Raw genomic sequence first — 15641 nt, forward strand, 5'->3', positions numbered from 1 at the left:
CTGGCCAAATGCTGGAGCCCAAGCTCCAGCTTTGGGGTGGTTTTTCCTTAGGGAGGAGCAGTGGGATGGAGGGGATGGGGCCAGACTGGAGGACAGAGATGACAGCACAGACAGTTGTGCTTTGCTTAGAGAAGGCTCAGCCCCGTGCCACCTCCTCTGAGGCAAGATAACTCACACACAGACCAGGCCAGGCTGAGCTGAGCAACTTAGTTGGTTTATTGAGTCAATGGGCTCCTCACTGGGTGATGCTGCGGAAGGACTGGACAGCGGGGCCGGCCGCTCCCCACTCCACAGGCTTGCGGTACTCTCCCTTGGTCAGCAGGTACTGTCTGCCCCGGTAGTTGGGATGCTCATAGAAAACCCAGACACCCTCCAGCACTCTGCAGGCGTGGACCTCGCGCATGTGCCACTCGTCCATGACTGAAGGGCAGTCTTCGGTGGTTTCAAACATCTGCCCACCAAAATCTCCCTTCTCAAATACCTGGATGTGGCCCCGGCCTCCACTTGGCTAGAGAAAAAGGAGAGAAAATGGCACAGAGCTGGAGAGGAGCACCCATACATCTCTGACAGACGACAGAACATGGCTCCAGCAGATGAGAGCAGAGCTGAGGCATGGTTAGACTCAGACCAGGTACAAACCACCCCCCAGCACACCAGCACAGGGCTGAACAGCCCCCCAGAAGCACAGGGGTAGGGCAGTCAGGATAACTCTTGCGTGGGCATCACACGCAAAGACACAAAAGCACTGAGCAGAGCAGTTTCAGCTCAAACCCCCACCACAGCCCCACTTTGGCAGGGAGGAAGGCTGCAGGGAGGGATAAGGCCAAGTCAGCAAGCGCTAGGCTCTCTATCCCAGACAGCCTGCCTATCCTGCTGCTGGTCTGACCCTTCAGCCACTCCATGCGAGCATCAGGAGAGCCGGACCCCCTACACTCCCTGCTCCTCCAGGCAAGGAGGAGTGTAATGAGCTGGTGACCCCGGCTGCGTTGTATTACAGGCGAGCACAGCGTGAGCATTTTCCACTGTGATTTGAAGCACTGCGTTGCCTGAAGGCACTGCAGGTTTAATCTTCAGCTGCCTGGACACCGCCTATCCCCCACTTCCCCCCATCCACCCAAGCCTGCTCTCATTGCCAGCCCCAGCCGAGCTCTGCAGGGTCTCCTCACTGCCACTGGGATGGCTCTGACTCAACGCCTGCAAGCAGCAGGTCCCCATGCACCGTCCCCAGGTTCAGGAGGGGAAGCCTAGCACCAGGTGGACATGCAGGATAAGGCCCCCGCATTTCATCCTGATGAGTGTTTTGGTTCCACCTTTTATTGCCAGACCTGTGTTCTGAACTGACTGGAAACTCTTCTTGCCCTGTGCAAAGGGATTTAGACCTAGCTCAAACCCAGAAAAGACTTCAGCTATAAAAGCAAAACCCCTTCTCAGCTGTGAGACCTGCTCCATGCTGACTTGCTACTCAAGACACCAATGCACAGATCACCAATGTTTCCCCCGCTGCTGGCAAAAACACAGCAGGAGCACTCAACAGTCTCAACCGCAATTCAAGCTCCATCTACGCTCCCATCCCTGCCAGTTGTAAAGTGTGCTTCTCTCTATAGGCTTCCCAAAGGGATCATTCCCTCTGTTCCTTTCTCCCCGCCAGTGCTTCCACAGAGTGTAAACACTGTGGGATGGATAAACCCACATTTATCCCATCTCCTGCTGGTGGAAGGACAGGTGCTGCCAGAGGCTGCAGAAGCATCTTCCCATCTCCAGTTAGGAGGGGATGAGCACAGTTACCGCAGCAGGGAGATATGCATTGCCCTGTGCTGTCCTAATACCAGGTGACACAGTGCTACTCCAAGCATGCCTACGGAGCACTTCAGGCACTCCCAATCCTGATCACTCCTGGTCTGCTGCTGGGCCCAGTGTCCCCATGCCCAGAGGGGCTTCCTGGTACTGAGAGTTGGTTCCGTGTATTAGAAGGAGCCCTGGCTTGCTGCAGAGGCAAATAAACTGCCCCTCGTTCCAAGTGCTCCTGCAAAATCTTTATCCCACTGTTACAAGCCTTGCATTCACCATCTTTCTTTGGGGAGAAAGCAAGAGGCAAACCTTGGAGTGACCTGCCTGGACACTGAAGTCCCTAACAACACACAGATAAAACTATGCCGCTGTTCCTATGGAAACTCACCTACGAAGCACTCAAAGGCATCTGGTTTTTCCCACTGTAGCCAAGAGCTCTTCACCAAACACCTTGCTATTCCCAGAGAAGGACTGCAGGAACAAAGCCCCTGTAGCCATCCTCCCCAAGGGAGCACCCACAAACACCCTGAAACCTTTTAATTATAGGTGTGCAAATTAAGATGTCCCTTGAGAAGAAGTCACACTTACTATCTGAATGGCTTTGCAGGAGCCAAGGCGGTCATTCAGGCCCATCCAGTGCTGGTAATGAGGATACTCCCCTTGTGTCAGAACATACATGTTCCCAGAAAAGTTGGGCCTCTCATAGGCCACCCAGGCACCTCCATCCACACGGATGGAGTTGCAGCGGCTCAGGTAGGTGTGAAAATCAGGGCAGTCGCCATCACACTCATAGCTACGGCCTAGGAAATTCTTGTCTTCATAGAAGGTGACCTGAAACACAAGCAGAGGAAGGAAGGCAGGGAGGTTCCTTGTCCCCCAGCACATGCTTGCAGCCATATTCTAGCCACATCACGACATGAAATGTCTGAAAACAAAGCCCTCAAGATCTTAAAAGGTCATGGAGCACAAGCATTGAGCAGGATGAACTCCATCCCAACTAACCCTGGCAGCTGATTCACCAGTCTGGTCCCAATGCCTCCAGCCTGCCCCCAATGTCTTACCCTTCCCAGCATCTAATTCTGTCCCAGTCCAACCCAAAACTTCCTTGGTGAAGCTGCAAACAGCAGCAAAACAATATTAACACATTTCCATCCCAGCTTGTCTAGATCAGTAGTTACTAAATTATGGCCAAGGGAGCCAAGTTAGCCGATGGACTGTGTAACCTGTCCCCATGTCTCCCCCTCCCGAGTAAGCTCTTCCCATCTTCAGTGCAATGGAGAGTTGAGAGATCACTATCGTCTTTCCACAAAATGAATAAAAGTTGTAAAAGGTGTGCACTAAAATGTCCAACCCCTCTGTGCCCATGCTAACTATGCTGCTCGGCCCTTGCCAGCCACAGCCTTGCTGTTGCTTTACAGATCCTGCTTCTGGATCTTTGTCCCTAGAGGTATCCCCTGAAAAATCTGCCAGCATGAGCCCAGAGGCAGCACTGAAAGCACTGCTTATGGAGGCTTGGCAGCCATTCATCGCCAGTAATCCTCTTCTTGAAGCCAGTGGTCAAAGAAGCTACAGCATCTTCCCCACAAGCTCTGTAGTCCCACCGCTGTCCATGCAGTGAGGGTCCAGCAGGGTCGATGATGAGCTCTGCCCAACATCTGTAAGACCACAGGTCTGGTCTCCATGCAGGCAGCACTCTGCCTGGGCAGAGGGATGCCTCCTCCAGTAACTGGCAGAGGGAAAGGAATGGGTCTCAATCACCTCTGGTCCTGGTTCTGCATAAGCTGCCTTGATTTTGTAGCTGACATCCAGCAGAACCAGCTCCTGTCACAGCAACTGTGCATGAAGTTGGTTAAGTTGGCCTTTAGTTTTGTAACAGAAAAGCTCATTTGATGTTTCTTCCCCACCCAACCTAACACAGGACTGAACTTCATTGTTTCGCTGCACTTCTAAAGCCACAAAGTGAAAAAAATCCAAGAGAACATTAAAGGTATGACCATTCCCACAGCACAGTGACCAAACAAGTGTTGTTTGTTTTATTCCTAGACCATTTATAGGAAGACTTAAGGAGGGGGCTCCTGCCCACCCATTCTCCACCACAGCCCTTTGCACACATACCTCAGTTCATTCAGACCCTCACACTCAGCACTCCTCAGCTTTCCCCCAACGATCCAGGCTCAAGCAGGCCTGACTGACATTTCTCACCCGCAGCATAATGACAGGTGAATTACAGATTTCAATTCCAGATTCGTCAGTTCATTTCAGTCGCATCTTCCTCCAACACAAATCACCTTCCTTCAGGAAAGCCATCAAGTTTCTCTGCTTACAGTGCTAACCTGTTAACCACCCACTGCCCAAACTCGCTTTTTGGGGGCTTACCTGGCAGATAACAGATTTGCCATAACATATCTTCCTTACAGGACTGTAAAACTGTTACTCCTTTGGCCACCTCATAGCAGTTACCATATTCCTTCCCAACAGCAGCTCTGTTAGAAGAAAACTCATAAACAGTAACTACCGGTGCCTTCTAAGTAAGCAGCATGGAGGCAGCAACTCCCTTTCTAGGGCGGACTGCTTGCTCAGGTTGTGAGAATGTGTTTAATTATCTCATTTGCTCTCTTCTTCCTGGGACGTGCTAGATAAGAGCATGGCATAGAGAAAAGAGGAGATTCACACTTTTACACTGACTTAAGTCTCCTTGGACATTTTGTTGCACCACATAATTAATTCCCTGTAGCACACTCAACAGGGACATGGCTTTTAGCAGGGGTAGAGGCAGAATGTGTTTGGGTCTCTTCAAGCAGACAGGAGACTCCAGCAGGAACCAGTTGCAGTTCCCCAGCACCTTCTTTATGCACAGATACATAAAGACTATACCACTGCAATCTGACAACCAGCAGGTTAGAAGCAAGCAGCACACCCATCCTCAGTTTTTAAAGACTGCTCATAAATGGCCAAATCACTTTGAGCCAAGATCATAGATGAAAGGAGCAGGGATGCAGACTGATCCCAGATCTTGCGCAGACATCAGACAATGCCTACACACCACTCTGCTTCTGAGCCTTCTGCTACCTCGGGTCTTACAGTCTCCGCACTGTGGAGGAATTAACCAAAGGAATGTCACGCGACAGCAACTCATACAATGGAAAGACGTACATCTGACCACAGCCTCTTAACTGATGTTTAATATTTGACAGGAGGAACTGGCCACTAGCTAAAGCTCTTGCCCTCCTTTCCCAGCTGTTTATTCCTGCCTAGCCCCAACCTCGCAACAAGGTATGTGTGACCAAACAGCTTAGCTCTGCTAACTTCAAGGCTGAAGAACACAGCAATAGAGCTGGATCCCCACCTGATGCTCACCCTTCCAGCTGAAGCTGAACTTTCTGATGCATCGCCTTCTCCAGTTTAAATTCACCTCTGACTCTACCAAAACAAGGCCAGTTGCATCTCTCTGGGAATGGTACGGGTTTCAGTGCTGCGGTCATCATACAAGCATCTTTCTGTCACAGCACACCTTTTGCTCCACCATGGAAGGGGAATGTGGAGGGTACCCGACACAGACTCAGGTCATCCCAAGAAGCCTTCCACAAGACTCTGCTCTGCAAACTCAGCTTGTCAGGTTTGCTGCTGGCACAGCAGCCTCCACCACTAATGTGCAAGGCATTAGGCTCTGGTGCATCTTTAAGTATGCTCTCACCAGTCACCGTATTCAACTCCTTCCTCTCACAGAGCCACACCTAGAGGAGACAGCCAAGATCTGGGAAAAGACTAGCAAGGGCTCTTAGCCACGATAACAAATAGGCTGCAAATAAACTTACCTTGGTTTCAGCTCCGGACATTTTCCGCTCCAGGCAAGCTCCCTAGTGCTAGAGGAATGTCAGAAGCTGTTACAAACAGCCAGGATCCGAGGCACCCTTTTTATAACGGGTTTGTTTTAAACGAGACAGCTGCTTTGTCATGAGAATAGGATCCAAAAATTGAGTCAGTAATTCTGAGGCTATAGACGATTTCCAGAAAAGCAAGCAGGATTATGGAATAAAGGAAGGCTTTGCCATCCTCCCTTTGTTACCATTTGCTGAATCAGAACACCAAAACTCTGCCAAATGCACTCAAAAACATGCAGCCCCCTGCCAAGTCCTGGAGGATGGGGTGCAATTTGGCTGCTTTCTCCCTTTTAAGCATGTTAAACATGAAGGCATTCTGTCAGCTCCAAAAGGCCCACCTCTGCTTGTGAGGAGGAAACCCAATATTCACCAGAGAACATCTAGCCACACCCCACCAAAGGGTCAAATAGTAAGGAACAATGTCCAAATTTCTGACCATATCTGCTAATGTCACATATTCAACTCGGAGCTCCTACACCACTATCTGAGGCTTGAGCAGAAGAGTTTCCCTTTCAGCCCACTGAGCAGAGGGGGCAGATTGCTGGCTTACATACACCCTCCGGCACGATATGAAAAAACACCTCTGCAGCTATTCACTGCACCAGCCTAAAGGCTTAGTGAAACAAAGGGAAATGAATTCGGCACAGCAGCGCCTGCAGCACACAGACCCCATTTCAAATCTGTCAGGACAAGCAGTCTGGCAGCAGCAGCTCTGCATGCCACCCCATGTACATCGCTGCAGCAGCCCAACAGACAGCCTGAAACAGATGCGCTCAGCAGTATTTCACCCTCTCCCTCTTTAGGTGTCTTGAATCACCCAGTGCTGTTGCTTACAGCTCTTACTGCTCAAACGCTGTGAGAGCACTTCACATTATCAATTAAAAAGAAAATAAAATCTGCCTTATGAAGATCAGTGTTCAACCACCATCCAGGTCCTATCGAATGACAACTCAGCAGCTGCCTTTGGTCATCCAAAGCCTCTGCCTATTTTGCCTTCCTTATTTAGGTGCTCAGCTACAAGCACCATCTTCCCAGGGCTGGTTCCACCAGCCCCTGAGAACAGTACTCATTCAAGCTGATACTCTTTAGGAGAAATACCAAAGGCAGGAAACAGTGTTTGTGTCAAAATGCTGTGCTAGGGCAGCCTTCAAAACATTCAGTTCCATGGCTGTTAATAAATTGGCACTTTTCTCCCTACTGAAGGGTTCACATTTCACAAAGCAGTAAAGATGCTGTGTCCCTCTGACACTCACTGTACAGGTAAAAGTAGGACATATATCAAGCTTATCTAAGAACTCTGTTTTATTGACATTTGTCAAAAACATGCAAACATACAAGGAATTGAATTCCATAAAATCACACTGCTTAAGTGCCATCTTTGCATTTTAAAAAATCAATCTAAATTTAAATCAATTTAATTAAAAAAATCAGCTGAATTTCATTCACAACAAAATCAAACATTTCTTTTTCACATTCACAAAAACAGTGCAGCTTGCTTGTACCATAAAAAGATGCAGGTGATGCCAAGGGCCCTGCATCCAGCTTTGCACCAGGGAGGGCTGTTTTGCTGGATACTTGCACACCATGGACGCTAGCCACAATGACAGTCTCCTCACTCAAGGAGGCATACTTCTTCATTCTCTAGCAACATACTATCTCAGTTGCCAACAGAATAGCTGCAGCACATTCCTGGGAAAGTGGCAGCAATCAGAAATCCTAAACCAGACAGAGACAGTCCAGTCCACACCAAGGGTGGGTGTCAGATCCACGTTGAGTGTGTTCAGGCAAGACAGCCACAAAGTCTTAATGAGAACTGTTTTTCCAGAGCTCTGTAACAAAGTAAGAGGAGAAAATTTTACTACAGCACCAACAATGAAAAAGCAACTTAGAGAATAAAGAAAAGGGGAAAAAAACAAAATCCAAGTTTCTGATGGTTTTGTTGCCAATTTGTGACTTTCTAAACAAAGACACGGTCTAGTTCAGAAAGGAGACACTGTTTACTCTGCGCACAGTGCTCAGAAGTCTCCACAAATCAAGCACCCCCAGGATCATAACTTTCTGTTATTTATGTATTTGACAATGTAATCAGTGTCCTTTGTTTGAGAGTTACACAATTAATTAATATTCCACCCTTTACTTATTGGTTAAAAGTCCCTCTCACTTCTCATCCTAAACAGGCACTATGTTCAGTTAAGCTAATAGTGTCTTGTAACCAGTGGTGGCCCCTCAGCACAGGAAAGACTGAGCATGGTGCCGGATAAAAAGTGAGAGAGAACTTTTTCCAAGTTAAAAGATCTCCCCTATATTTGCCCTGATGGGCCAATATGCATCCCAAACCAATTCTTAGGAATATAACAATAATCCAAACTCCACATGCTCCAGTCATCACCATAATCATGCACGGGAATACCTTCAGGTACCTTTTACTCCTCTGATCCATATCTTTTCTGCTACAAGTTGCTCAGGGGGTGAAATCAAAACAGAAATAATAGTAACAATATCTTGTATAGGACATTGCTCAAGAACTCACCACAACCAGCGGTTCGCCAGGGAAGTCCCCGCATAATCACACCGGTGTGTGTTGGAGTTCATCTGGCGAATCCCTCTGGCTGCGATGATTTCCCAAGCAAGGTCCAGTCCAAATGGTGTCCCATCTGAGCCACCAAAAACTTGTGGAAAAGCATGATAAAGGCTTGTCTCTGGCTCCCAAACCACTTCTGCTTGGGAAGAAAAAGACACTACAATGTAAGAATTATCTGAGTCTCACTCGGCTCTCTTAAGCAAAAGGTGAGACAGGTAAGTACAGATACTAATGCAGAGACTCTTTGAAAGAGCAGCTATTCAAATCAGGTTTTTTTTTTTTTTACATCAGATTATGTACAATATGCACACAGCATCTTTGTTTTTCTCCAACAAAGCAAACAGAACACCTGCACAGAACAATGGATGTGCTGAGTACACAGTGAACAGATTCAAACTGAAAAGAGGTTTTGACTGCAAAATAAGAACTAAAATCAAATGCAAAAGTATTGGGAGAATAGTCTATTGAACAGCCTCTTCTTTCTTCTACCTCTGCCTAACCTGCACACACAACCATGGGACAATTCTTCAGAAGAATCAAGAGAAACAGGCTTCTACTCACCCTTCCATTCCTTTTGCTGCACAGGAATGCGCTGCTATCCTGCTGCCTGCTTGGAGCCTACTGCAGGAGGGACAAGACTATCCAGCTGCTGACGGTTTCCTGTCTGAACCAGCCATTCATAGAACTTGGTTTCTACCAGTATCTGGAACTGTTTCCTCTGATCCCTGAAACCAAAAGATCAGCAGGGAAGTATGTAAAGCTGTCATTTATTTATAGTATTATAATTCTAACTGCACCTTCACTACCAAAACAAGCTTCCCTATGTATCAGCTAAGAGCTGGGCTTAGTTCGTGAACTGTCTGTATCAGGAAGAAAAGGTTTTTACCAAGTGAGTACAACTGCAATGAACCCCAAAGGCAGAACTTGGTGGTGGTAGAAACCATGCAAATCTCCCCATTCCACTAGCACAGCAACCCTGCTCCACGGGGCTGCTGAGGAGGAACCCATTCCTAATTTGATGTGCTGATCCCATCCTCTAGTGTGAAAAGCAGCACATAAGCCCTATTCATTTTTGTGCCACTCAGCTTCAGAGAGGCTCAGTGTGCCCAGACCCTTTTTTCAAGTTATAGGCTCTTCTTTATACTATCACTTCCATTTGAGATGTTCCCCAGAAAGCAGGGTTCTACGACAGCAACTAAGCTAAATTCCTCCCCAGTGAATGTGAACACAAAGGCAGTCACTGCTTTCTTCCCTTATGGCTTTATTTTCTCCAAGTGCTTTTTATATACCTTGATCTGCTACTGACCCTGAAAGACTTTCTGTCCGATATGCTCAGGAAATGAATAAACAGGATTTTATGCTTTTGCAAGTTGTTCCTCAAGCTGTCTTATTGGTCCTGTCTTACGGCGGTTTTACTTTCAGCCTGGCAGGATTTACATTCTTTTTCTGCCCCACTTTCCTCATTCAGACAACTTCAACTTCTTGAAAGATGTCTTCTTATTTCTAACATTCTTTTTCACCTCCCCGCTCAAGCATGGCAGCTTTTTTCTTTCTACAAGTCTGATACCCTGCTTGCTCTAAGCTTCCTAGCTGTCTCCTGAGTTGTTTCCCTGCCTGTAGGAGACAGACATTATACACCATCAGCTGCCCCGTTTCTTTTCAGGAAGCTTCTAAACTTGCCACAGTTCTCCCCTCTTTTATGAAATAAGCCACTCCAGTAGAGAGTGGCTTGCTTCCTGTGACTGCTGTAGAAGAGGTTAAATCTAACCATAAAGTCTGAAGTTGTAACTTTCCTCTCTGCTGCCCTTGAAGACTCAGGGCTGAAAGTCCAGAGTCACTTCTGTCATCACTATTGGGTCACCACTGCTCAGCCACCCTGAACCTGCAGCAAAATCCTGACCCAGAATCCTTTCTCTCTCCATCTAGAGCTCTTTCAAACTGCATGCTCCTCCACACTCAGCACGGAGGCACCTGGATTTCAGAGAGGATCAAGAGAAGCAGAGGGAGCTCCTCCAAAACAATGGACCATCAATTGGGCTAGAACTCCCCAGGCTGGTATGATGGGAAGTATTGACAGTTTGATCCAGGGAGGTATTCATATTCTGAGCTCCCTATAGGATAAACCCCTCCAAAATCACTGCTTATCAGCACCCAGTTACACACCCGTTAAGTCATCGACTGAGCACAGAACAGAAAGAAAATCTATACAGCTTAAGTCCAGCTTAGGGAGCTAAACTTGTTCTCATCTTTTCAAGTCTTTACAATTGAATATCTGGGTTTCTAACCCCATTCTGTATTTGCAAAGTAAGACAGGTACTTCAGGTTTGCAGTTCACAAAAAAAATAGAAGCAGCTAAACTGAAGTCAGCAGAGATTCTGCAGCCTTGTCCAATCTGTCTGGCTGTAGAAGAAAGCATACTGACAAAGAAGCAAGAAGAACTTTGTCAGAACTCCACAACAGGTACTGAGAAAGCAGAAGCACAAGTACATGAGATGGGCTAGGGCAGGCCTAGCTAGTAGAGCAAAAGCTGGGCAGAGGATGTAATGCGATCTGATAGAGGACTTTAAAAGCTACTGTCCATGAGGTGATCTACTGTAATGGTTCACATGCACATTCTCAGCTCACCTCAGCAACAGATGGGACAGTAATTTAAAGCTTCAGCCTCCTTGTAATGGTTGAACTAAGACCAAATCAGCTGCAGGCCAATAATTAGTCGAGCTGTTGTTCAGGGTATGCACCTAGATGTCACCCACAGCAGCATGCAACACTGGAAGCAGAACAGAGACAGTACCCAGCGTGAGATCATTTGTAAACTCTTACTACTGCCAGGATGGTTCTCTCATGTCAGCCCTCAACAGTATCTGGGCATGCTTTTCATTGAATTTCACATACTCCCATTTGGATTCAGCACTCACTTGGTCAGGCCTGCCTCCTTCACAGTTTTCTGCCATATCTGCACGTTCTGCTCCCGCTGACTCAGCGCCTTCTGATACGCATGAGGAAGCCCACCCGGCGTCTCTGTGGTGTCTCCTTCCATCTCAAAAGGAATCACGAAGGTGTAGAAGTCCGAGGGTGGCAGGAGGCGGAAAACACTCGTGTCACTGCTCTCTTTGCACACTAGCATAGGACTGTCCCAGTAGTTTGGCAGAGTGGCCAAGCCCACCTGAGCCATGTGGTCTTCAAGCATCGGATAGTGGGTGTGGAAAGGGGCAAAGCTGACTGCTTGGTTCCCCGAGAGGATGAGAGGCTGGGTAGGTGTGAGAGTGTAAAAAGTACAGCCAGCAGTGGAAGAAAGGGACAAACGATGGCAAACCACAATGACCTTGACGTTGTCACAGCTGTGGACGTGCACAGATGCCTGCACAGGGCCAAGGACAAAAGTGCTATTCCGGCACTTCTCAATGGTCACAGACCTGCAAAAGAACAAGAGGGAGAAGACACAGTGAGCAGGAAAGAGCAAACCCAGGACTTTTTCACTGCTTATTCCATCTAACAAGAATGTAGCGCTTGAACAAACTTGATGAAAAGACATCTAACTGTGTCCCAGGAGAACAAAAACTCACCGGAGGGGAGAGAGGAGGTAAATGAAGGACTCATTGCAGCGATGAATTCTCACATGAGCCCCTATCAGGGTGTCTGAGCTTTTGGCCAGCGTCTGCTTGTACACTTGACTCATTATCACCATGGGAAACACCTCAGGCACCACACAAGTATTGCAGGCAATCTTTGCTCTCCTGGTCGTTCCTTCAACTGCAAAATAAAGTTCTCTAATGCATTTGTTTTTTCTTTTAAAGCACAGAAAGGCTACATGAGATTCCTACAGAGAGACAGACATGATGGTTCACTGTCCACATCACCCAGCAATCCCTCAAAAAAATAATCAGCCCAAAACTTGCAAGATAGTACCATCAGACTCCACACTTCATGCACCAGTCACACTGTCCACCAAGGCCTACCAGGCAGCTCAGCAGCACAAAGCAGTCTGAAGCTCCAGAAGTCAGGGCACATTGAAAAATCAAAACCATTTCAAGACTATCGAGGGGTGGCCAATGCCTCCCACAAGCTACAGGCAGCCCTGACCTGGGCATCTCCAATTCCACAAGTCTTTTCCCAAACACGAGACTTTACTTGGCAAGAAGATCCTTGTGGCAAGTTTTATGCTGAAAGCAGGAACTGTATGTTTTAAGACAGTGAAATGCTCCCTCTACAGTACAATCCTTGAGCAACCTCACTGCCCTCCCTAACACATGTCACTCTTACAACTGTGTAGTCAGAGAAACAAAACATTCACCTGATTTTTTTCTTGCTAAGGTAGAAGGTGTCTTGCCTCCACTGCCATGTCCCTGCAGGCAAGGGGCTGCTATTCAAGCCAAGGAAACCCAGACCAGCTCTCAGCTCTGCCACAAACACATCACATTATCTATTCTCTGTGCCCAGATGTACTTAAATAATAAGGGTACTAATCCTGACCTCACTCAGAGGGGCCTTTGACAATAACATCATTAATGTTTGCTCACAAAAGTGATCCAAAGAGCAGAAAAATATACACAGATGTCATGCAGCATTCTCATCTCCCAGACTTGCCCCTAAGCTGTCACCTTCCCCATGTCCACAGGAAAAGGAGGCAAACCCTCACAAAACTGCCAGACCCCTGGTCAGCAAGAGGAGCTGAGACTGGAAAGCTATTTCTAAAGATAAAGACAAGGCATGCAGGTACCTTGCTGTGCCCATGCAAGTTTCTTCCCAGACTTGAGGCAGGCAGTCATTCCAAAAGGGTTTGTTGTCAGGCAAGACCGCAGCCAGCTCTCCAGCTTGGGGAAAGAGAAGGCTCTAGAGATCTTTGAGTAGCCATTCTGCCCAGGACAGGACTGCCAGAGGGCGAGCTTGTGCAGCGGATGGACCATCCTGGATTTGTTCACGGTCCCTTCAATAAGGAAGCTGAGGGCACAGACAGCTTCGTAGGACACCAGGCTACTGTGGGTTGAATGAGAGGAGGCACTGAGCTGCTCGGGCTCCAGCAGCAGTTCAAGCATCTCCAAGAGGTGGCTCTGCACAAAGGCACAGTGGTCCTGATCATTCCAGATCTTGGTGGGCAGAAAAAGACAAAAGGAGAAGGTGAGTTCTCACAAAGCTGACATTATATACCCTTCCTTACACCTGTTCTAAAAGAGAAAGTGAAGTCAAACATGGTGGTCTCTCCTGCCCACTGTTTCTGCTGCCTTGCTCTTCCAAACTCAGAAAGCAACCTCCCCCAGAAAGGGAAAAATAATATTCTAACTCCAAGTAGCAAATATTTCATTCTAGAAAGCAGAAACACTCTCCTACAACCCTTCCCGCACAAATTCAGCCATCTCATGGCTGGTAATTGAAGGTAGGAAATAAATCAATAACTGACAGTCAAGGTCTTGCAACTGTTCTACTGGAAAATCACTGCACCTGTCCCAGACCTTCAGCTATGATTCACTGCCACCTTCTGAGGCGTTGTGGGGAAAAAAGCAGAGGGTCATTTCTTCACAGCAAGAGGACCAATAAACCAAACTACCTCTGAAAGAATCATCAGTTTAAATTCTAAAGGGCTCCAAACCAAAATAACAAGGCAGAAGACCAGAATTATGGCAGATCTTACTAAAGATAACTGTTGCTTGCCTGCAAACTGCAGAACAAGCAACACATGCTGCAATCACACACTGTCCTCACCATCACATCTTACCCAGCAGCTGCGATCCTTGCTCCGGGACAGAGACTCTCTGGCACCAGACAAGCCCCACTACACCACTGAAAAAGGCTGAAGCTGGGAAATCTTTCCCAGTCACACAAAGTAACACCGGTGGAGCCAACCCCAGTCCTGCTGGGACCAAAACCTCTGAGTAGGTTACGGTGGCAGCCAAGTCTCTCCTCCTTCCTGTCCCAAGTTCTATGTAATAACAACTGTTAAAGGAAAACATCAGCTTTCAAATAACACTGGATGCTCCACAGCCACCCAAGTCACAGCCCTGTGTCAGGTCCCCTCATTTCTTTTCTCATTTGTTTAATCTTTCAGTATAAAGCCACCCAATTCCTGCTTTTAATTCCTGCAGCTGCCCCCAAGCTGTACTTCACCAGCCCATACAGCTCCCAGCATCACAGTCATGACAGAAACCCACCGTGATTTGCAAATCCACTTTATAATGACACTGCCCACCTACAATTCACTCTCAAATCAGAGCTACACCAAACACATCCAACTTGATTCTATTCTTTCAACACTTGATAGTATTTTAAAAGGAGACATTAGCAATTCCATGCATTTGATCAACAGCTGATCAACCAGCTCCTGTCTGAAATACATTGGGAGGGATCACCTCGGGATCCTAATACTCCACAGTGGATCACAGGACCTCCAACCCAAGAAAAGCTTCCCATTTCACCAAAGGGGTAGTTGCTTCTTAAAAGAATTGTCATGACTCTGGGAGTACTTTCACAGCTCAGATTCAATTTACCAGCAATTCTGCCGGTAAAGCTGCAGGGAATACAGCAGCTCCATTCCATTTACTATTGTGTGAAGCATGTCCAACTTGACCCTAGCTCAAACTTCACCACAGGCAGAGTCACACCCTCTCAGGCATAAACCATCCACTTTCAACCCACCCCAAGGCAGGACCGTGCAGCTCCTCACACGGCCACGCAAGGAGACTGCCCTACAGCCACAATGGAACAATTACCTTGCTCTCGCTGGCTGATTTTCCAGTCAGGCTGGGAGACTTGGTCCGGGGGCTTGGCCACTCCTCCCCGATCAGAGACCTCCGCAGAGACACCTTGCTCACCTGCTGGATGTACAGGAAGAGCAGGAACTGCAGCGTGTCCACCGACAGCTAGACAAGAGAGGCGAAAAAGAGGCGTTAGGACAGGCTGGGCTCTCCCCACGCCCGCCCTGCTCGGGTTGGGGCACCTGCCTTGCTCCGCTCCCATTCCAGCTCCTCGGCGCTGGCACAGGTCGCCTCGGTCTCTGCCCACTCCAGGCTGCGCGGCGGGTCGGGGCGGAGGAGGCTGTGGAAGAGCTCGAAGTAGAGCCAGGCTAGGCCGCGGTCCAGCTGCAGCTTCCCGCAGGCGATGTGCCGCCAGCGGGGCCACGACAGCCGCGGGAAGCAGCCCTCGGCCGCCCGCGCTCGGGCGTAGGCCGCCATCTTCCGGAGGTAGTGCGGGCCGAGGCGGGCGGGCGGCGCGGCGGGCAGGACCCCCACCACGAACGGCTCCGTCTTCACCCACAGCCGCACCGCCGCTGCCGCCTCCATGGTGACCGGTGCTGCCCGCGCAGAGCGGACCAGACGGCCCTTCCCTCACCCCCGGTGCACCCTGCTTGGGCCGCGCAGCCCCGCCCCATCCCTGAGGAACCAGTTTCAATTGGCTCCCCA

General features: G+C 48.4%; 2 protein-coding genes across 5 annotated transcripts; both read right to left on the reverse strand.

Moving 5' to 3' along the window:
* Positions 1 to 235: 235 nt before the first annotated feature.
* Positions 236 to 5624, reverse strand: CRYGS (crystallin gamma S). 2 transcript variants are annotated; one of them, XM_065672687.1, is made up of 3 exons: positions 5604 to 5624; positions 2377 to 2619; positions 236 to 508 (listed from the first exon to the last, which is right to left on the reverse strand). In XM_065672687.1, exons 1-3 carry the CDS (start codon positions 5622 to 5624, stop codon positions 236 to 238), a joined length of 537 nt encoding a protein of 178 aa, XP_065528759.1. The 2 variants fall into 2 exon arrangements, with proteins under 2 accessions (XP_065528759.1, XP_065528757.1); XM_065672685.1 differs by lacking the exon at positions 5604 to 5624 and having other exon boundaries at positions 2377 to 2685.
* A 1329-nt stretch (positions 5625 to 6953) lies between these two features.
* On the reverse strand, positions 6954 to 15607 carry TBCCD1 (TBCC domain containing 1). 3 transcript variants are annotated; one of them, XR_010611614.1, is made up of 8 exons: positions 15183 to 15607; positions 14952 to 15101; positions 12968 to 13334; positions 11814 to 12000; positions 11166 to 11663; positions 8812 to 8975; positions 8200 to 8386; positions 6954 to 7498 (listed from the first exon to the last, which is right to left on the reverse strand). XR_010611614.1 is itself a non-coding variant. In XM_065675174.1 (7 exons), the coding sequence occupies exons 1-6, from the start codon at positions 15519 to 15521 to the stop codon at positions 8846 to 8848; spliced, it is 1671 nt and encodes a 556-aa protein (XP_065531246.1). In that variant the 5' UTR covers positions 15522 to 15607; the 3' UTR covers positions 6954 to 7498; positions 8812 to 8845. The 3 variants fall into 3 exon arrangements, 1 of the variants encoding a protein (XP_065531246.1); XM_065675174.1 differs by lacking the exon at positions 8200 to 8386; XR_010611615.1 differs by lacking the exons at positions 6954 to 7498; positions 8200 to 8386 and adding an exon at positions 10876 to 11017 and having other exon boundaries at positions 8893 to 8975.
* Between the last annotated feature and the right edge of the window lie 34 nt (positions 15608 to 15641).

Source organism: Lathamus discolor, chromosome 3, assembly GCF_037157495.1.
Source record: "Lathamus discolor isolate bLatDis1 chromosome 3, bLatDis1.hap1, whole genome shotgun sequence".
Classification (NCBI taxonomy): Eukaryota; Metazoa; Chordata; class Aves; order Psittaciformes; family Psittacidae; genus Lathamus; species Lathamus discolor.

Coding starts and splice junctions, on each gene's coding strand:
- CRYGS (XM_065672685.1), bottom strand. CDS start 2,685: ATGGCTGCAAGCATGTGCTGGGGGACAAGGAACCTCCCTGCCTTCCTT. Junction 509..2,376: donor CCTGCAAAGCCATTCAGATA/GTAAGTGTGACT, acceptor CTTTTTCTCTAG/CCAAGTGGAGGCCGGGGCCA.
- TBCCD1 (XM_065675174.1), bottom strand. CDS start 15,521: ATGGAGGCGGCAGCGGCGGTGCGGCTGTGGGTGAAGACGGAGCCGTTC. Junction 12,001..12,967: donor ACTTGCATGGGCACAGCAAG/GTACCTGCATGC, acceptor TTTATTTTGCAG/TTGAAGGAACGACCAGGAGA. Junction 11,664..11,813: donor TACCTCCTCTCTCCCCTCCG/GTGAGTTTTTGT, acceptor GTTCTTTTGCAG/GTCTGTGACCATTGAGAAGT.